Below are 23156 nucleotides of genomic sequence, written 5' to 3' on the forward strand. Positions count from 1 at the left end.
AACTTGCAGGGCTGTGGGGATAGAGTGGGGAAATGGGACCGACTGGCTTGCTCTACAGAGCCAGCATGGATGGGAGGGGCCAAATGGACACCTTATATGCCATTATGACTTTTTCCTTTGCAGTCAATAAGATGGTTACAAAAAGAAATCTGAACATATGATGCTAACACAAAATGAGCATCCTTTTATCCTTGAACTATTCTAAGTGTGAACAAAGACACCAAACAGCAGGGTCCCAACTTTTATAAGACAAATGTAGTAACATTTTCAAACTGCCAGCAACTGTCATATGATCAAACATGCAGGAATACATCTAATCATAGTTGGCAATCCTCCTGCCATCACTCATCAGCTAGCCTGTTCAGCACTGGCATTGCTCTCTGCTCCTGTTAGCCTCCAGCCTACTGCCCATTGTTGCAGGTAACCGCCCTGCTTGCTGCCCCAGTGTGCCTTCCCATCTCCTCAAGTTGCTGCTGTCTGCCAGCTTACAAAATAAAAAAGATTTCTGTTGTCAAAATTATCTTCTGCCCCTCCTTTCTCTATTTTCCCCACTGAGCCTTCTCCTTCCGATTCTGTTATGGCCAGTATCAGATCATTCTCATTTAGATTGGGTTCAGATACCTTCTGCACTTTAAGCAATTTGCCTGACAGACTGTACTTAATCTTGTGCATTGGCACTGGAAATCACATAGTATATATATATACACATGCTTTAACCTTTCCTACTTCCAGAAAGAAACTTCAGTCTTTTATTCTCTAACATGTCCTTATTGATAATTGTTTGGTTCAGTTCTTCTTTTACAAAAGCACCATTGTTTTTTCTAAGCAAAAAATTGAAAAGACCAGTATGTCAGCTGTTTCACTGGCAACATTAGAATCATAAAAAGACTGACCAGATGAAACTCAGTGCTGGTTTTACTGGCCAAAAGCAAGTTTTCAAAATGCTGGTAGAAGTGTTTTAAAGGTCTTACCTATGGCTTAGATTGGTAGATAATGGAACAGTTATATTAGGTGGCACAGCTGCATGCGATAGCGGATTTGGGTTTTGTGATATTGACACGGGGGTCTGTATAACTCCATTCAAAGTACCCACAAATCCATTGATTGCCAGCTGGTTTCCTGGTAAAGTTCCCATTAACCCACCTACTGAAGACATTGTGGGAATGGTGGAGGCCATTGTTTGCATACCACTAGCTAGTGCTCCTGACATACAGTTAACCTGATGAATTCCTGATCCTTGCAGAGCTGGGCTCTGTCCAGTTGAAGGTGGACTGGCAAGAGAAGAACTGCTAGTACTATGTCCACTGGAAGTTCGTTCCTAAAATGAGAACATTCAACTTCAATAAGCAGCATCTTTAAAAAGAAACATAATGCAACAAGTAACTCAATAACTTGCATTTATAAAGCTTCTATAACAAGTAAGCAAAGTATCTCACAAAACACAAACATTGTAAATTAGTAAAGATGACAAAAAAAAAATTGACAAAGGATGGGTTAAGGGGAAAATTCCAAAGTAGGAAATAGCTAAAGGCCCTTCCACCAATTATGCACTGGAGGCAGCAGAACGTTGCACAGAAGGCTTGAGTTCAAGAACAGAAAGGAGTGGACCGGAAGGGAGGAGAGTAAAGAGGTGAGACAGGGTGAGGTCAGAGAAAGATTTTTAAAGGGGATGAAGATTTTGAATTCAGTGCATTGTGGGACTTAAAGCCAAAGGTTCTTTTTTAGTATAGGGGTGATTAATGAGTGAGACAGAATTCAGCTGATAAATTTTTGGACAAGTTGCATGTTTTGTTGGATGGAGCTTGGAAGAACGGCAGTACAGGAGTAGAGTCTGGAAGCACAAAAGCAAGTATAATAATTTTAGCACGAGTGAGATTAAAGTAAAGATGATGACACCAATATGGAAGTAAATGATTAGAATGTGGAGAATGAAGCTCAGAGCTTGCTGAAACAGGACCCTAAGTTTATACAACGTCTAATTTAGCCTGACCAAACAGCCATGCCAGATAAAATGGCCTTGGTCACAGCATTAGCAGCTCACCAGACTACTCTTGATATTGTAAGCCAGGTGAAAAGTGGACAGAGGGGATTTGAACAGGGAATTTTGAGAAAGGTGAATGGAGCTGTGTGTGGGAACAAGAGACTCAAGGTCCTCACATAAGGAGGGGAGGTCAGATCTGGGACATTAATTGGAGGGGATAATGGGTACAGGGTGGGTTTTTTGAGAAGGCAGTGGTGGTAGTTTTAAAGGAGAGAAGCAGTGCCTATAGAAAAGGAGCCAGTAGTATCTGCAAGCATTGGCACAGAGTAAAATAGCTGAACCGTCTGGGGCTGGATGGAGATTGGGATTCAATACAGCAGGAGGTAGGTTGGAGAAAATGAGCCTCGAATCGAAGGAATGCTAGAATAATATGGGGACAAAGAGGACCTACCTTTGAACTGGGCAAGTCCATAAGAACATTGAACTTGGTACTAAAAGTGATGCAGGAGGTGTGTAAAGGGCAAAGAAAAGGGGAGTATGGGCACTTCTTATTCTCCAGTATCAAAAGGAGGATTTTTGGCTGTAGAGCAGGAGATGGTCAAGAAAAATGTAGCAGTGGGTGATCAGATCAGCTATGCAGTAGGTTAGCTCGAATCTCTTCAGATTTCAGGATGTTCCCTGGGGGATGGGAGGCTGGGAGAGAATTGGGGATAAAACATCAAAGGCAGAAGAGCTAAGCAGGGCACTTGAGACAGAGATCATGGCGGGTGAGGGTCGGTGGAAAAGGAATAGGAGTGTGAGACTAGCTGTGTGGGGCTAGTTGGAGTGGAAGAGATGATCCTTTCACCATAGAGCTTGAAGAAAAGGGCAATTGGCCTGGAGGTAGGCAGGTGATGGTGAGGCAACAAAGACAAGAAAATGATCATAAATTGCCTAGTAGTGATTGAGACTTTGGAGTTAGCCTGTCCAGTATACTGAAAATGACAAATAATTATCTCAAATACAAAATAAAAGTAATAAATAAGAAACACCTGGATTTGCATTGGAAGTGTGCTTTCAGGCAGAAAACTGTTGCTCAAATGCGGACCTTTACTGCTGTGCAAGGAAGTTGCGTTGTGGACTATAAGAGAACACATTTTAATTGAAAACAGTATCAGTTTTGTCAGGTTAATTTTAGCATCACATGTACAAGCATATGAAACAGAATGTCACTTACCAGTTTGTACTGTGAATGGGTGTATTTGAGTTGTTGGACTGGTATTTGAACTCATGACAGGAAAAGGTACTGAAAGCTGAGCATTTAGCAGCTGGAGGCGCTCTTTCTTAGCTGTCAAATTCTTAATTTGCTCCTCCAGTTGCCGATTTTCAACTTGAAGTTGATGCAGTGATTTCAACATTCCCATAACTATTCAAACAAAAAATTAATTAAATAGTATTAATAACTGAAAGGCAAATTAATCACACCAATAATACAAACCTCAAACAACAGATCATTAAAAAAAATCAAAGAAACGGAAGGTACTACATTTTAGTGAATGGAAGCATATCATAACTGGTAAGATCCCTAATAAGTGGAGAAAAAAGACAGGAAAGGTGCAGCAAAATATAATTTTAAAGTTGGATGTCCAGGTATAAATGAAAGACAAATAGAGTTCTGGTTTTTTGCAAGGGAGCAGTGAGTATAAAAGCGGTGATGTTGAATATGTCTACCAGCTAGGGCACAGTTGGAGTTTTGTATGCTGTTCTGGACACCCTAGTTTCGGAAGGATATCAGAGGCAGGGGAAGGGTACAATGAGGATATATCAGGATTATACAAGGATTTTTAAAAAAGCAAGATTGCAGGAAATTAAAAAGTAAAATCGAAAGACAACTGGAGAAAAAAGTTAAGTGAAACCTCAATTTTAGGTGACAGAATGAATAATCCTATCCTGTAGTCATAGAGAAAGGCTTCTTGAAAATTGGGGCTCTTTTAGCCGAAACAGGTTACTGTTAGGGGATCTAACAGATGTTTTTAAGATTATGGAATGTTTAGAGAGGGTAAATAATTATAGATTGCTTCCATTAATTGGTAACAAAAGGATGTAGACTTAAAGTTATCTCAAGAGTGACAAAGGGATAAAATTAGAAAAAATATTTCCACACTTCATTCTCACAGGTTTATTCAAACATTAAATGCAGAACAAATGCCTATTGAAGTAGAAACTCTAGTATCGTTTAAAACAGAACTGGATATTTGAAAAGGAAGAATAGAAAAAGGATATGAGAAAAAAAACAGGGTAATTGGATTATACTGGACAGCTCCATTTGAAAATCTAGCACTAGCCTGATGGAAAAAATGCTTTGTGTGGACTGTAGTTTGATTCTGTACAGTAACTGTGGGCTTACTTTAAATCCATTGATAGGGATATTCATTCTATTACCTAAAATGGAAGTTTCACTTAGTTTCCTTCTTCAAAAATGTTAATTTATAGGTATTAGGTTTCTTTCGATTTTACTTTAATTTCCTGCAGACTTATTAGTTTAAAAAAAAAATCAAATCCAGGTCAAAATAAGGGGGAGAGGAAATGGACTTTACATTTACTAGGTAAAATTGAAAATTTGTACACTTTATTTTAATGGTTATCTAGCTACTGAATAGTATGCCTTTTATAAGGTGCAACTAAAAGCAGATCACAATCTGACAAGATTTACAAATGGTTCCAAGCCTTTAAATTACAAAAGGTGGCAAGCCATCAATTTTCAGGTGAAAAATCTGTCAACTTGATCAGGAATTTAAGTTTGGTAAAATTTGGTAAAAACATTAGTTTCTCCTGCTACCTTAGCAAGTTCATCCAGTGAATAGTAGTGCCATGCAGGTCACAGGTCTATGCTAAGCTACTGAATCTCAGCTAGGAATTGGTTAGAAACTGAAATGAACAATCAGCCCCCATTCAAGGTCTTGATCATTACAGTAACATCTGCTGGTAATGTAACTACATCAACATTGTGAAAGGGCAAAACTAGACTCAGAAGTGATAGCCCTCATTGTCAAATATTCAGCTAGCAATCATGGTTAAGGTTTACATTTGAACGTGGTTCTCGAGGGTGACTGGTAACAGTGGAACTGTACCTCTTAAAAAGGGATCAATTATAGAATCATAGAATAATACCATACGCACAGTCATTTGGGTCATCTTGTATGTGCCAGCTTTTGAACAGCAATCCAATTAGTTCCACTTCCCAGCTCTTTTCCCATTATCACTAATTTTTCTCCTTCAAATATTTACCCAACTCCCTTTTGAAAGTTACTACTGAATCTGTTTCCGCTATCCTATCAGACAATACACTCCAAATCCTAACCACTTGTTGGGTAAAAAAGTTTTTCCTCATGCCCCCTGCCGATTACCTTAAATCAGTGTCCTCTGATTATCGACTCTTCAGCTACTGAAAATAGTTTCTATTTATTTACTCTTTCTAAACCCTTCATAATTTTATGCACCCCAAACAAATCTACTCTTAGCCTTCTCTGCTCTAAGGAGAACAACCCGAGTTTCTCCAGTCTATGTAATCCCTCATCCTTGGAGCTATTCTGATAAATGTATTCTGTGCCCTCTGCGCAGCAATCACATCAGTCTGGATCTTGTGGAGGTCACAGAAGTCTCAGCCGGCGGCTGGAGAGGGAAGGCCTGCCATATTAAGTGCCACTCAGGCACTTCACTGGCCAGCGCCGAGCCATTACTGGGAACAAGGACCCTGAGAGCAGAAGTCTTGCCAACTGAGAATTGCCAGCCAATCAGAGGCCACCAGCTCTATTGAACAGCAATGCCACTGGGGAGGCGGTGGCTGCTGCCGGCACAATATCCACTTGGAGGCCTAGTATCTGGAGGGGCCCAGCCAGACTGGCAAATGATGGTGGGAGTGAGTTTGCAGGGTGGTCTTTTTCAGGGTGGGGGGTCACGGGGTTTGGGGGGCTCATAAAGGAGGGGGAGTTAGGGGGTCAGCAGGAAGGGCAGGTAGGTGGCTCTCAGCGTGCCCCCTTCCCAATGCCAGGTCCCTTGATCAGACACTGTCCTTGAGCGAGGGACCCCCACTGTATGCTGGCAAGCAACCCCGCACAAGTTTGCTTGTTGTGTTCTCCAATGTTCTGCCTGCCGCTAGGCTAATACCAGCGTTAGGGGGATGAGGCCTTTAAATAGGCATTACTTGCCCACTTAAGGGCCTCAATTGGTTTGGGGAGGTGGGAAATTGTCTGGGTCTCCACCTTCCATCCTCCTGCCCGATTAAATGCCCTCCCTACCACCAAAATCACCACAGGGAGGGCATTAACTACTGCACTGTGTGTCAATTAGGGAGGTGGCAGATGTATTCTGTAAAGAAAATCCAGTATTAAGTAAAAGATTGGCATCTAATTTCCAACATCATCATATGATGTCAGAATAAACTAACATGGTAACAGAGAATGGTTGCCTAAGGATGAAGGTTGGAAACTAAGAATTTTTTTCCACGCAGAAAATTGTAACCTGAGTTACTTTTGCAAAGAATAGCTTGGCTGAAAGTAAGTGTAAATTGTCAGGGTATGATTGCCTTCTGAATCTGAACCTTATGACTAGTGGAAAAATTAATATGTGGACGTGGGTTACATCCTTACTGAAGAGAAAACTAGGTATGGCTTTGGCATTGTTGCTTCTTAACAAAAGTAAAATCAAAAGCCAAGTGTTTTGTGAGCTGCATGCCTGTCAGTTGGATGCTGATAAAGGTTTGGATCTTCTATTAAGCTTCATGGAATTTACAAGAAAGATGGTCCTGTTAGATGCCTATGGAGTATAGTCAGACTTTGATTGATTTCAAAAGTAGGACAGTCATTCCATGAGGAATATATCATGGGCTTTAACAGACTGTATAAAAGATTGCAAAAAATGAATGTAGAGATTCCTTAATCAGTGCTTGCTTTTAAATTGGTAGATTATGCTAAGGTGTCGCACATGGATAGGTTCCCAGCCTTAACTGGCACTCGGTTCTCAGAAAAAGACACCCTTTTGGATCAAATGTCTGCTACTTTAAAAAACTCCTGGGGAAACCATTTCTAGCACCCTTGATGGTGCAAATGGGACATTCTGCAGTGTTACAAAGGATGGATGACTCAATGATTGCAGCATCTCTAGATAGTTCGGCAGGTGACAGTACCAGTGGAGTTACAAACAGAAGGAATGAGGATGAAGGTACTTTTAGCAGATCTGGTAGATGACAGGATGAGTAGCAGCAATAAAAAAGGAATGAAACCCAGGAATGCCCAAGGAACAGTTCAGATATGACTCAAAATATTATGCAATGTACAGCAAAGTTTTCAGTGTAATACCTGACACAGAAAATTCAGAAGTTCAAGGTGATGATAATGATCAGTCTAAGGGAGTTGTACTAGTCACAAGAAGCTATAGTCTGTTAATTAGTGTATTAGTCGCAGATTCATTAACTGTGCCATGTGTTATGATCCTTGGGCAGACCCCCAAGTAGTTGGTAAGATTCGGTTAGGGACCAAAAACGGTATGCTTAAAGTAGACAAACTTTGAGATTCAAGGCATTTGCTCAGTGAATAAAGCCACAAGATTCCACAGGTTTTGAACAAATAAAAATAAACATTACTAAACCAGTCAGAAAAATAAAACAATTTACAACATCTATTTTATACTCTAACATTCAGGTTTAATACGAGGTACACGTGAATTAACAAGCAAGCTGTGGCTGAACACACCACAGTGCACAAAACAACACCACATGCTACCAAAATAGGGATTTTGGATTCCTCAGCAATCCACCCAGACATCAGTACCACTGTGAAGCAACCAATCTCACTGAGACTCTGTGTCCCACAAGGCATTCCAGTCTTCACCTTTGAAGGTCTCATCTCCGAATTCTCTTCACAAGTCACTCCAACTTGGACGGCATTAACGACAGCGCACCTCGCCAGGTTTCAATCTCATCTCCTGAGATTTCGTTCCCCTGGATTCCCGAGTATGCACTCGGGAACTAACTCAAACATAATTTCAGTTTTTTGGCCGTGCTGAGCAGAACGCTACTGCTCTAAAGGAGTACCCCGCATGGAGTCACCAACCTTCGGCTACCTTCTTGGATTTCAGGGTTTCTCCTGAGTTCTCTTCAATTACCAGGGCTTCTCTTGAGCCCTCCTCAGTTACCAGGGCTTCTCCTGAGCCCTGTTCGCTTAAAGTCTGCTACCGGCAGCCTTTTACCTAATGAAAGCCTCTTTCTCTGCCCCGCTCTTTTTCACTGAACTGGGACCTATTCCTGTCCCTGGCCCCTCTCTGGGACTCCTCTTTTGGGATCTCTCCCTGTCCCCTGCCTGGGAACTTACTGGCAGTGTCGTGCTGCTCCCGATCACTTGATCCATGTTTTCACGCGTTTTTCTTCACTGCACAGGCACTCTGGGCCCAAAGAACATAAGAATTGAAAGAATGTACATGTGCAGCCAGTTCCCGGACTGCGCATGTGCGGAAGCTCCTAGGTCCGTCGGGAGTTGAAGCTCCTGACCTCTGCTCTCAACAAGTGTAGTTTTCATAACACACGATCAATAGTGGTTTCACCTTGACAGTGTATGGAATAGATTGGTTAAAATGTTATTTAGATTAGCTCAGTAGTAAAGATCAAAGAAAGGTCAGGGAGTATGAAAGTTCTACTTGTTTCAGGTTCAGGGTTGACAGCACATTGAGGTCACTGAAAAGTGGTGGTTCTTTGTAAAATAGCTGCAGCATGCCACTTGACTGGTACAATACACCCAGTTATACTCAGTCTCTAGTGAGATATCCTTGCTGCTGAGCAAGCTTTTCATGAAAAAAGCCCAAATCAAATTGGACATGGAACATGATCAAGCAATTGGTTTTGGAAAGTCAGTAGATCTGCAGTTTACCCAATCAGGGTGTTACTGCATCCCCTTAACAAAATCTGACATGTCTAATCAATGACCTTCCTTCCATCATTAGGTCAGAAGTGGGGATGTTCGCTGATGATTGCACAATGTTAAGCACCATTCGCGACTCCTCAGATACTGAAGCAGGCTATGTCCAAATGCAGAAAGACCTGGACAATATCCAGGTTTGGGCAGACAAGTGGCAAGTAACATTCGCACCACACAAGTATCAGGCAATGACCATCTCCAACAAGACAGAATCTAACCATCGCCCCTGATGTTCAATGGCATTACCATCACTGAATTCCCTACTATCAACATCCTGGGGGTTAGCATTGACCAGAAACTGAAGTAGGCTAGCCATATAAATACTGTGGCTACAAGAGCAGGTCAGAGGCTAGGAATCCTGCGACGAGTAACTCAGCTCCTGACTCCCCAAAGCCTGTCCGCCATCTACAAGGCACAAGTCAGGAGTGTGATGGAATACTTGCCTGGATGAGTGCAGCTCCCACAACACTCAAGAAGCTTGACACTGTCCAGGACAAAGTAGCCCGCTTGATTGGCACCATGTCCATATTCCCTCCCTCCACCACCGACGCACAGTTGCAGCAGTGTGTACCATCTACAAGATGCACTGCAGGAATTCACCAAGGCACAACAGCACCTTCCAATCTCACGACCACTACCATCTAGAAGGACAAGGGCAGCCGATAGCTGGGCATACGGCCAACTGGAAATTCCACTCCAAGTCACTCACCATCCTGACTTGGAAACATATTGCCGTTCCTTCACTGTCGGTGGGTCAAAATCCTGGAACTCCCTTTCTAACAGCACTGTGCGTGTACCTACACCACATGGACTGTAGCGGTTCAAGGCGGCAGCTCACCACCGCCTTCTCAAGGGCAATTAGGGATGGGCAATAAATGCTGGTCCAGCCAGCGAAGCCCACATCCCATGAATGAATAAAAAACAAATAATCAGAACGTGAAAGAAGTGTCAATGGCATCAGGTGATAAGAATTTGAGAGAAGAAACGCAAATTGTCTTAAAGTTACACAACCTACCCTCCTTGTCACAGATTAAAAATACTTCCAATTGATGCAGGTGTGGTTGATCATGAAGCTACAAAGCTCATCAAAGAGATTAATGAAAAATGTGACATATGTAAATAGTATTGGAGGACACTGCCATTGATACAGGGCTTAAAGTAGTTGCCATGGATTTAAAGGTATGGGACAAAAACAGAAATATTTTCATTTTGCATTCTGTGGACATGAAAATCAGATTCAGTCTTTCTACAGTAATACATGGTAAGGGGAAAAGGATGATTGTAGATAACGTCATGGAAAAACGAAAAGGGACCGGACTGGGAGCACTGGCTAAATTTCTGACTGACAACGGAGGGGTTGGGGATGGTGAGGAAATTTCTACGGAAGAGTTTAGAGTCATGTGCGAAAATATGAACACTGCGGTCATGAACACTGTAGCAGAAAGCTCTTTCAGCAATGGATTTTGTGAAAGGAATCATGCAGTGATCAATGACATGCTCCATAAGGTCTTAGCCAATCAATCAGCTGCAAATTAACAATTGACTTGGCATGGGCAGTCTATGCAAAGAATTCGCTTGAAATGGTTTAGGGCTATAGTCCTTATCAACTGTTAAATGTGAGGGATCCCAAATTACCCTCTGTGCTGTGTGACTGTCCACCGGTCCTAGAAGGGGTTACGATTACTTCCAAAGTTAGAGAGCTCCAAGCCAACGCATAAGACTGTCCAAGATAAACTTTAATCCTGGGGATTTAGTATACTATAAAAGAGAGGCTCATAAAGAGTGGAAAAGTCCGCGTGAGATGATAGGGTGTGATGGGAAGACAGTGGTTTTCCAACATGGTAGTCAAACTAATAAGGTCCATTCATTTCAGTCAATTGGGAATCTGAGTAATTAATAGTTGGCGATAAGGCACCCTGTACCTCACATACTCAAATGTTTGACAGTTATGACCAAAGAATTTGGTAGCTTGGGGCCAGATGGCAAAAGGCAGAATTAGGCTGACGTTCAGAACAGGGCTATTGTATCCAAAGGACAACTGCCTAGAGTTGGTAGTAGGAAGGAATTTAGTGTCTACCCTGAAGTGCCAGGTGCAGAAGTGAGAATAGCCGAAGACAAAAGAGTCTAAAAATTAGTGGCTGAAGGCGAAAAGGTCTGAACATTTTCTGTGGCAAGGAATCAAGTAATTATAGCACTTTTTATGATCTATAGTGAAATGCAAATGCTTCTAAGCCATTTCAAATGAGTGGAATTATTAGCCTTAAAGCAGATAAAAACATTAGTTTTCCCTTTGTTTACCTTCTATTACCATCAAGACTGTGGACCAATGCATTTGTGTAAAATTACCAAAATGACCTCAACATTTCAACATTCAATGCAGTTAGTACATGTCATACAGAATGAAGTCCATACTAAAAACAGAACATGATCTTGCTGGATTATGTACATGTAAAGCAAAGCAGTGCTTTGCAAACTATTTTCCAATGTGGCCCCTTTTTAACTCACCACCACTTTCTCAATCGCAATTAGGGATGGGCAACAAAGGTTGGCAAAGCCCACATACCATGAACAAATATATAAAAATAACTCTTGAAAGTGAACGTGACCTCAGATGCCAGCAAAAACAAAACTGCATTAAAGCAGCATAGTAACATTTGGTGTGTTATTATAAAATTGTGTATTATGGATTAACGTATAATAATACATCATATAAATATGAAAATCTGTGTTTTTAAAGTACTTTGTGAAAATGTTCTTGTTTTATGTACTCTTGTAAGTTTCAGCCAAGCTCTCCATATTCCATGATGACAGAAGATCCACCATACACGCACACATCATAATCAATTCCTCTCCACCTACAATCCACTCACCCATGCTCTCCTTCCCATCCCCACTCAATCACACCTCCCTCCCATCCCCACTCACTCACACCCTCCCCTGCACCCAGCCCCCCCACTCACTCATTCTTTCCCTCCCACCCACCCCCTCCTCCACCCTCCCAGGTTTCTCCACCTTGCTGGATGGGGGTGAGCTGGGTTGGAAAAGCCGCAATAATGATTGATAAGAGAGATAAAAGGGAAACATTTTATAAATTAGACTTAAATCCTAAACCTGTATAAAACATTGACTGATGTGGGAGAGAAACGGCTGTCAGGGCCCAAACCCCAGGGTTTGGCACCACTCTCTCACACCCCCTTCCCCTCCCACTCCCTCCTTGATCTCACTCCTCCCCCCTCACCCACATAGCTAGCCCCGCACGCTTCCCACCAACCCGGATCCGAAACCTCTGCCCCGCATCCCCTGTCTCACTCCCTACCTTGGCCCCAGGCTTCCCCCCCTCCCCCCCCGCCACCACAGCCCTGCTCCCTTCTATCCCTGGATCCCAGCCCCAAGGTCTCAGCCCCGCTTCACTCCCCTGTCCAGTGGCAGCCACTCCCACTGCGGAGGCTGCAACAGAAAATGGACTAGCGCAGGAAAACCCTCTGCAGACTGCACATGAGAGCAGCAGCTATTGGGGGTATGGCCTCTGCATCCCCCAGTCACAGAAAGCGAGTCAGATTGGCAGCGGTTTAAAGAGAGAGGGGCAAGTGACAGCTCCCGCGGGCCAGATGAAGGGTGGAAAAAAGATAAAAGGGCAAAATTCAATGATCCAAAAGTTGGGCTTCCACTAAATGGTGGAAAGCCAACAGCTAGCTCTATCACATAGATGGGCAGATATGGAAAGAAGTCCTCCCAGATGGGCCTTATAAAACTAAAGTGAGACTAGTGGCTTGAGCTTTCGAAGAAAGACTTGGAGATCAAGATGTTAGAATGGACTCCTCCATGGGAAAAGTAATCCTGAAGTTCTCTTAGCTCTGTTGGGTAAATATTTGTGGGAATATAGGTTAATTGATATAAAAGCCTCACTTTTGCAGGAAGAAACATTTCAGAAAGAAGTGTTTTTGAAACAGCCTAAAGACGTAAGAGATGTGGAAGGGAAGCTGTGGAAATTAAACAAATACGTTTATGGACTGAATGATGCATCGAGGGTATGGTATTTGTTGTTAGGTCTGTCTTGCTGTACTCACATGAAAGCTGATCCAGCAATGCTCTATTGATACCACAAAGGGAAACTCTCAGGTATCTTTATGATGCATGTCAATGATTTTCTATGGCAAGGTTCTGTGGAATTTGAGCAATTTGTTCTTAATAAGATGAAAGGGGAATTTAAGATTGGAAGTCAGGCTCCAGGGGCCTTTAACTCTATGGGCTTAGATGTTAAGCAGAATAGGTTTGGTAGTAACCTTGAATCAACAATCATTTCTAGGAAGCATTGCTTCTATCCCAATAAATCATATGAGGTTGTCACAGAAAAACTATGTTTGAACAACTGAATTGGCTATGCACCAAGACAAGGTCAGGTGCCAGTTTTGACATATTGGAACTAAGTATCATGATGAAACACAATACGATTGAGGGTGCTTTAAGGGCAGATAAAACTCAAAATTAAATACGGAGAAATGGGTAGTTTCCAGCCTTTCGGGGGGGTCTGAAGGATATGAACTTAGTATCTTTTTAGTGACACTTCTCATGCAAATCTTCTGGGTGGGTTTTCAAGTGCAGCTAGTTTTATAATATTCTTGGTGGGTGAAACTGGGAAATGTTGTCCCTTGTCTGGGAGGCTAAGAAAATAAAAAGGGTACTTAAAAGTAATTTAGCTGTGGAAACACTGGTTCCTGTAAAAGCAATAGATATGGAGTTTTACTTATCAAATATTTTACGAAAAATTCTATACAAGGAACATTCTGAGAGTAGTTTGCCCATTGAATGTTTTGCAGATAATCATTCTCTGCAGGGTAATGTACATTCGACAAAAAGCATGACTGAAAAAAGTTTAACATTGACCTTGCTAGTGGGAAAGAGATTTTGGAAAGAAATCTCCAAGACAGAATGGTTGGATGCAATTCACCAATTGTTGGATTGCTTTATAAAATGAATTCTTGCACAAAGAGACTATTGGAGGTCCTAGAAAAGGGATGTCTCTTATTATAATGTGGTGTACAGAGTATGGAAAATTGTTTTTCTTCTCTTTCTCTTTGATGTGTTTTGAAATACTGTTTTGTGTTATAAAGTTTTAATTTAAAGATAGAGGGGAATCTGTTAATAGTATGTTGATTGCATTATTAAGGGTTAATGATTCAAAGATGAAGGGTATTGATTGATTAAGTACCTCAAACACATATAGAGAGAGATTTCTGGGACACTGGATGTGGGTTAGGATGCAGGCATATGTAATGTTGCATTCTAGTATTAAGTAAAAGGTTGCTGTCTGGTTTCCTACTTCACCATCTGGGTTCACAATGAATTAACACAATGCCTTGACTTCACCTCTGCGTGTTCCCAACAAAGCCTCCATATGTGTTCGATGCCTTCCCATTCTGGTCAGTCACAGGCCAGAGTTCATATGGATGCTTGACCTTTTCAGGGATGCTTTGAGGATAGCCCTAAAATGTTTCTACAGTCTTGTGAGTCTCTTGCTGCGATCGAGTTCTGAGTAGAGTAGTTGCTTCAGAAGTCTGGTGTCAGGCATACAAATGTCCTGCCCAATGGAGCTGGTTTTGAGTGATTAGCACCTTGATACTAGGCATGTTGGCTTGGGAGAGGATGCTGCTGTTGGACCACTTTTCTTGCTACCGGATTTGGTGGATCTTGTGATCTTCCTCGCTGCAATACTGCACCTGACCTCCAGCAATCTATCCAAAGGCCTGGAGATAATTTACATAACAGATGGGAAACTAGTCAACCTATACCGCTTTCAATCCAAATCCAAAAATCACACCAACTTCAGTCATTGAACTCCAGTATGCAGATGATGCTTGGGTGTGTGCTCACTCAGAAACTGAGCTCCAGATCACTGTTGATTCATTCTACAAAGCATATGAAAAAATGGAGCTTTCACTAAACACCTGGAAAACTAAGGTCCTCTTCCAACCAGCTCCCACAGCATAATACTTCCCCCAACCACCATTGATTAAGATCGATAGCGAGATCCTGGAAAATGTGGACCATTTTCCATATCTTGGGAACGACTTCTTGACGAAGGCAGACATAGACAACGAAACTCATCGTCACCTTCAACGTGCCAGCTCAGCCTTTGGCCGACTGAGGCAAAGAGTATTTGAGGACCAGGATCTCAAACCTGAGACAAAGGTCATGGTTTATAGAATAGCAGTGATCTTCACTCCTATATGCTGGGAGACTTGGACAACCTACAGCAGCCACCTCAAAGCACTGGAGAAGTATCACCAGCAATGCCTTCACAAGATATAAAAACTACGAGGCTTGTAAATATCATAGAATTTCCTTCCCTCATGCTTATAGGTGCATGTTCTTGGTTAACTCCTTAGTTTATCAAAGCAGAAACAACGGACATTAAACAGAACTTTAAAATAATTAACTAAAGACAATTTTTTTTAGCACAAATCAGTGAAAGGGAAAGATAGTTTACATATAAAGCATGAAGATGACTTTACTGAGGATGGCAATCTAACCTTCTTCCTCATTCAGCTAACATACACTTGTCAATGGGCACTACAAAACCAACACACAAAAATGAAACGGCATAACTCATATTACGATGCAGTAAAGCCCAACGAAACAAATGATAATTTTATGTAGCAATGTAGACACTGCTGTAGTGTGAATTAATTCTAAAGCAGCTTTGTAAATTTATTGCAGGGTGACTTGATATTTGCTCAACACGTGGTTTAGTTTATCATTGGTTCTCTTCCAGATAATTGGAAACATAAAACATCCACAACACCCATTTGTCATGATGCTTGCCCTATAAAAATGATTACGTAGAAATTTAAAGCACAGAAACAGGTCATTCAGGCCAACAGGTTTGTGTTTATGCTCCATACCATCTTCTCCCACCTTATTCCATCAACATTTCCTTCAAGTTCTTTCTCCCTTATGTACTTACCTAGTTTGCCCAACCATGCTATTTTGAACCACACAAGCATCAGGCAATGACCATCTCCAACAAGAGCGAATCCAACCATCACCCCAGTGATTACCATCACTGAATCCCTCACTATCAACAGTCTGGGGGGTTACCATTTACCAAAAACTGAACTGGACTAGCCATATAAATACTGTAGCTACAAGAGCAGGTCAGGGGCTAGGAATTGTGTGACGAGTACTCACCTCCTGACTCCCCAAAGCCTGTCCGCCATCTACAAGGCACAAGTCAGGAGTGTGACGGAACACTCCCCACTTGTCTGGATGAGTGCAGCTCCAACAACGCTCAAGCAGCTTGACACCATCCAGGACAATGCACCCCCCTTGATTGGCACCACGTCCACAAACATCCACTCTCTCCACCGCTGATGCATAGTAGCAGCAGTTTGGACCATCTACAAGATGCACTGCAGGAATTCACCAAGGCTCCTTCAACAACACCTTCCAAACCCATGACCACTACCATCTAGAAGGATAAAGGCAGCAGAGAGATGGGAACACCACCACCTGGAAGTTCCCCTCCAAGTCACTCACCATCCTGACTTGGAAATATATTGCCGTTCCTTCACTGTCGCTGGGTCAAAATCTTGGAACTCCCTTCCTAACAGCACTGTGGATGTACCTACAACACATGGACTGCAGCGGTTCAAGACGGCAGCTCACCACCACCTTCTCAAGAGCAATTAGGGATGGGCAATAAATGCTGGCCCAGCCAGCGAAGCCCACGTCCCGTGAATGAATAAAAAAATATTCACCTCGCTACTCCATGAGGTAGCAAGGTCCATTCTCACCACTCTCTGGGTAAAGAACTTTCTCTTGAATTTCACATTAGGTTTATTAGTGCTTATCTTATATTGATGTCTGATGGTAACGTTTCAACTACCTGAAACGGTAACTCCTTGGGCTGATAAGTGACAAGTAACATTCGTCGCACACACGTGCCCGACAATGACCATCTTCAACAGAAAAGAATCTACTCATCCCCCCATGACATTCAACAACATTACCATCAATACACCCTCAATCAGTACCCTGGGGGTTGCTGTTAACCAGAAACTTAACTGGACCAGCTATTTAAATACTGTGATTACAAGAGTAGGTCAGAGGCTGGAAATTCTACAGCTAGTAATCACCTCCTGACACCCCAAACCTGTCCACCATCTACAGCGCACAAATCAGGATTCTGACAGGATGCTCTCCTCTTGCCTGGATGAGTTCCGGTCCAACAACATTCATGTAGCTCGACATCATCCAAGAAAAAGCAGCTTGTTTGGTCACCACCCCATCCACCACCTTAAACATCAAATTCCTCCATCATTGGCGCACAGTTTCAGCAATGTGTACCATCTACAAGGTACACTGCAGCAAGTCACCAAGGTTTTTTTGGCAGCAGCTTCTAAATCTGCGACCTCTACCGCTGAGAAGAACAAGGGCAACAAATGCATGGGAACACAAGCACCTGCAAGTTTCCCTCTAAGTCACAGGCCATCCTGAGTTGGAAGTATATCGTTGTTGTCACTGGATCAAAATCCTGGAACTCCCTCCCTCATAGCTGTGGGTGTACTTAACCACATTGATTGCAGCAGTTCAAGAAGGCAGCTCACCACCATTTTCTCAAAGGCGATTAGCAATGCTCACATCCCAAGGACAAATTTTTTAAATCTCTGGAAACCAATAATATGTTACCTGTGACATCAGGGAATATTGATGCTTGGTGTTTTGACAAACTCTGAGGCACAACAAGAGTTAAAGAACTGCCATTTGAACTACCCGTGAGGCCTGAAGAGGTGTTGTGTGGTAGATACCCTTGAAGAATGGTACCCACAACTATGTGACTTATTCAATTATTTAAATTTAGGTGTATAGATAAAATGATGCACCTGCTGGATAATTATGAAAACAGCAGCAATGCACTAAGAATAAACAATATCTTTGACAGTAAGGAAAGAACCATGCAGAAATACAAAATAGGCACCTTAATGCAATGTGAAATCATGGATGCATTGAAAAGTGACTGAGCCTGCAAGCCTCTTGTAAATACATACCTTCTCCAGGACTGCCCTGTTCCAAAAGAAACTGCTGCCCTTCATTCCAGTGTCTTTCCAATAACTGTTCTATGCTTGATGCAACTGGTGGCAGATTCTCCAAGACACTGTTACTTGACTGATCATAACGAATTTGTAAGCCACTTGCAGGAGATCTGTTTGAAAGGTTAGGATTTCCAAATTTAAAAGAAACACAACAAAATTAGTCTCTGTAATTCTTAAGGAATCTACTTTTTCAAAACAATGGTCCCCCTACTAGTCTTCCAAAGCTGTCAAGTTTAATGCCAGCTCCTTGAGGTGGAGACAATCGAACATGTCTATCCTGCTACAAATGAACAGTTTCAGGTGGTCATTCCACATGACTTGGGAATATTGTCACAGGACCGAGATATTCTGCTTTAAGAAAAAACAATCTTGAAGTAATATCCCTCTTTGGTTAGCTATTTGTTGTTATTAAACAATAAAAAATTAAGTAATACTATATATTTAAATAAAAATTCTCATCTAAAATAAATGAGCAGATTGGTCAATAACACAACGAGCTTTTGGTTTAGTGGCATGCTGCACAAACAGATTTGTGGGTTGAAAGTATCCCAATCAGCAGAGCTATTAGCAGACCTCAGAGAGACTGAAATTCTGCAGAAGTTGGGAATGAAAAATTAGACTAGTCATCCTGCATCATTGCCAGATCCCTCTTATCAACTAGTTAAAAAAGAAACATTTGCAAATATCTGTGAGCAGGTGATATGTTCTCAATTCTTAAAAAGGCGAATCAAAGAGCCTGTACAAAATAAGATCTAGTGGGAAGAATGATTTTAAAAATTCAAACAATAGATTAGATTCTATAAGAACATAAGAAATAGGAGTAGACCATACAGCCCTTCAAGCTTGTTCTGCCATTCAATACAATCATGGCTGATCTACAGTTTCAACTCAGCTTTCTTGCCTGCTCCTCATATCCCTCGATTCCCTGAGAGTCCAAAAATCTGCCTATCTCAGCCTTGAATATATTCAATGATGAAGCATTCCCAACCTCTGAGGTAATTCCAAAGATTCACAACCCTTTGAGTGAAGAAGTTTCTCATTTCAGTCCCATCCTGTCCCATATCCTCTTATCCTGAGACTGTGCCCCCTTAGTCTAGATTCTCTAGCCAGGGGGAGCAACACCCCTTGTCAAGCCCCATCAGAATCTTGTATGTTTCAATGAGATCACTTTCCGTTCTTCTGAACTCCAGAGAATATAGACCCAATTTACTAAGCCTCTCATCATAGGACAATCCTCTCATCCAAAGGACCAATGTGGTGAGCCTTCGCTGTATTGACTCTAATGCAAGTATAGAATTAGAATTAATTAGAGTTTCTCTCATTCTTGGAAAGAAGTTCAAATTCCACAGTAGCAGGATGGTCATTGGCAAGGTGAATTTTCCTGCATTTCTGTGAATAAGGCATATCTAGATTCCACAATTTTAGGTAGATGTTAGCTGTTCAAGCTTTACAAAAACAACGTGACTGGGCTCTAGCGGTGCAAGTAGTTCTGGACGTACGTAGGTATTTTGCATTGCCATTGTTGAAGACAGGGTGTTTGTGAGGCCTCGTCATTCTCCTTCTAAGTATCTTAATTGCCCAGCACCATTCACAACTGGATGTGGCAAGGCTGCAGAGCTTTGATCTGATCCATTGACTGGGAGATCATTTTTTACCTATGATTAATCCTAAATTCACTGTAGCACATTACCGCTAATTCCACAAGATTCGATCCTTTAGCGAAGTCTCCAATACCTGATCAAAAGCTTTCTGGAAAGTCCACATAGACAGTGCCTAATGGGTTACACTCATCCACTAACCTGGTGACTTCTTCAAGAAATTTAAATTGATGCGACACAACCTTTTTTAAAGGAAGTCATGTTGAGTATCCCTGATATGGCCTTCTCTGTCTAAGTGGTCATATACTGCATCCCTAATGATTCCCATGAGCATCTTACCCATTACTATCAAGTTAATGGGCCTATAGTTACTCTGTTCTACCTTACGATGATGATTAAGGACCTATAGCCACAGTATTTTACTTTTTGTATCCATCATAAGAGGATGACCCATGATAGCTATTTGATATAATGAAGGCTGTGCAGTGGACTAATAACCAAAGATTAAACTGCCATACAAACACACTTATGTCACCCATAAGTGATAGATTTCTACGACATGCAGGTAAATCCATACAAATGTTTTGGGTTCCACTTGAATTTGCAGCTGAACCTTAGTAAACTTGTCCAATATTAGGAAGATTAAACAGGCTCCTAATAAGGGTAGGTCCTCTGTTGAGCACTAGGTTTTCTAATTGATCAACAATCCCAAACAATCTTCTGCTATTAAAAAAATACTGCGGAACCACTTCTACTGTATCATACTTTCAAAGTAGACTATAGAACAGAGTAACTATAGGCCCATTAACTTGATAGTAATGGGTAAGATGCTCAAGGGAAGCATTAGGGATGCAGCAAGCAGATCCCACAAACAGCAAAAAAAATGAATGACCAGTTAATCTATTTTTGGGTGGAATTGGTTGAAGTGACATTAGTTGAAGTTGGTCAAAAAATGCCATAGAATGCTTTACAGCCAGGTGAAAGACAGCATCACTTGACAATGCAGTATTCCAAGTACTGCACTGAAGTGTCAGCCTAGGTTGTGTGCTCAGGTTCTGGGTGGAGCTGAGTGCACAATCTTTATTCAGAAATGAGAGTCTATTGTTAAGCCAAGATGACATGTCTCCTATTTGACATCCAATAATCCCCTGCTGCAATTATGCATTTTCTTCTTGCCCCTGACACCCTCTACTCCCCTGATAGCCAAATAGATTGCCGACGCTTGCTGAACATTCCAACACACCTAAAAAGGCACCTAGGTGAGGGATTGGAGCACTATTAACGTCGTAGTCCAGCACAAGTTACTGCCTTCATCACGATATGAAGATGAAATGGCATTAAAATGAAGGAAAATGTGATTAAATATGTGAAATATTTTTATTGCCTAAAGTTTGCAATGCACGTGGTTTACCGTGGTGAAAGACTTCCTCTTGGTGAACTGCTCCTCCCAGGAAGATTGCGGTTATTGTCCAATTCTTGATCTGAAAAAGAAACAAAACTAGTTAACAAAATTGTTCAGGTAGTGAGCATGCACCAATTTTTATAACGAGATTTAGTACAGATTATTTTCAAAGGATTATCTTCACTCTAAGTTATACTTCACAAACTTCTGCTGTGCATTAGGCCAGTCATTAGTGGGAAGGCGAGAAGTGGAAAAGGGTAAACAAGGGGATACAATTCATCTCTTTCCCATACTATATACAAATCATTGTCTTGGATGCTGAAAACCATAGAATAAGATATACAATGTGCAATTGACTCTAATGCAAGTATAGAATTAGAATTAATTAGAGTTTCTCTCATTCTTGGAAAGAAGTTCAAATTCCACAGTAGCAGGATGGTCATTGGCAAGGTGAATTCTCCTGCATTTCTGTGAATAAGGCATATCTAGATTCCACAATTTTAGGTAGATGTTAGCTGTTCAAGCTTTACAAAAACAACGTGACTGGGCTCTAGCGGTGCAAGTAGTTCTGGACGTACGTAGGTATTTTGCATTGCCATTGTTGAAGACAGGGTGTTTGTGAGGCCTCGTCATTCTCCTTCTAAGTATCTTAATTGCCCAGCACCATTCACAACTGGATGTGGCAAGGCTGCAGAGCTTTGATCTGATCCATTGACTGGGAGATCATTTTTTACCTATGATTAATCCTAAATTCACTGTAGCACATTACCGCTAATTCCACAAGATTCGATCCTTTAGCGAAGTCTCCAATACCTGATCAAAAGCTTTCTGGAAAGTCCACATAGACAGTGCCTAATGGGTTACACTCATCCACTAACCTGGTGACTTCTTCAAGAAATTTAAATTGATGCGACACAACCTTTTTTAAAGGAAGTCATGTTGAGTATCCCTGATATGGCCTTCTCTGTCTAAGTGGTCATATACTGCATCCCTAATGATTCCCATGAGCATCTTACCCATTACTATCAAGTTAATGGGCCTATAGTTACTCTGTTCTACCTTATGATGATGATTAAGGACCTATAGCCACAGTATTTTACTTTTTGTATCCATCATAAGAGGATGACCCATGATAACTATTTGATATAATGAAGGCTGTGCAGTGGACTAATAACCAAAGATTAAGTTCTCAATTGTAGCTACTGGTTAATCACAACAGGGGTGGCAATAAAAACAAGTCAGCTCCCTCCCCAACGTGGCAGCTGTCCTCAAACCACTGGTTGGTTGGATTAAGAGTTAATCAGCTACAAAATATATGTGAAATTGAAGGAAAAGGAGAAAAGGCAATTTAGAACAACAAGTTTAGGTAAAATGCCAGGTCTGTGCATCTCTGAGTGACTCATTCAAAGTTGCATTAAGCTTTTCACTTGAGGGCAACAAATGTGGAGGTCTCAAAGATCAGAGAAAAACAGTAGAATAAAAACTTAGTCAAAGGAGGAACAAGGTTTATTTATTTTTTTTAAAGAAAGGGTAACAAAATTACCAAAGTAGGTAAACATCTTTCAACCTCATAGCTCAGATCTTCTAGATCTTTAATGCCTTTTAATTTGCACCCAAAACTGCTTTTAAGACTTGTCACCTGAACTGCATATCGTCTGCTGCTGAGATTAAAGCAATAATGCTTCACAAAGAAATTAAAACTATGCTAAGTGGCTATCAAAGTTAGACTTTTAAACTTGCGGTCATGGTCATTGCTAAAAGATGTCAAAACTAACTCATTGTCTTCAACCGAATCGTAATAGGACAGAAATTTTGAAAAATTACACAAGTAAAAAGTGTGAAATGGAGAGAGAAAGCATTAACAGGCTAATTATGTGCTTAGCATATTTTTGCTCTATCCTTGCAAAGATGGAGTAAGATACATTTATGAAACGGAGAGAAAAATTGTGAATTTTGCTTGTCCATCATTCCAGTCACAGCTGAAAAGTAAATTTGCTAGGTGTGCTGTTGCCAAATTGGACAAATAGGAACATTTTTAAATTCCACTACTGTAATGGCAAAACAGGACAAGAGAATTTTTTTCCTGCCCTGCATCTCAGAGGACTTAGAAGACACAAATCAGTAGATACTAACCCA

General features: G+C 41.4%; 1 protein-coding gene across 12 annotated transcripts in view; it reads right to left on the reverse strand.

The window, feature by feature from the left end:
• mllt10 (MLLT10 histone lysine methyltransferase DOT1L cofactor) overlaps positions 1–23156 on the reverse strand; it is a 325623-nt gene that overhangs the window by 14816 nt on the left and 287651 nt on the right. For all 12 annotated transcript variants that reach the window (XM_078538350.1, XM_078538343.1, XM_078538367.1 and 9 more), the window contains 5 exons: positions 21030–21099; positions 17976–18130; positions 3198–3386; positions 3013–3101; positions 972–1318 (listed from right to left, as the gene is read on the reverse strand). In XM_078538350.1, the coding sequence (XP_078394476.1) occupies positions 972–1318; positions 3013–3101; positions 3198–3386; positions 17976–18130; positions 21030–21099 (850 nt within the window). The remainder of the gene's footprint in view (positions 1–971; positions 1319–3012; positions 3102–3197; positions 3387–17975; positions 18131–21029; positions 21100–23156) is intronic.

Source organism: Cetorhinus maximus, chromosome 3, assembly GCF_964194155.1.
Source record: "Cetorhinus maximus chromosome 3, sCetMax3.hap1.1, whole genome shotgun sequence".
Lineage (NCBI taxonomy): Eukaryota > Metazoa > Chordata > Chondrichthyes > Lamniformes > Cetorhinidae > Cetorhinus > Cetorhinus maximus.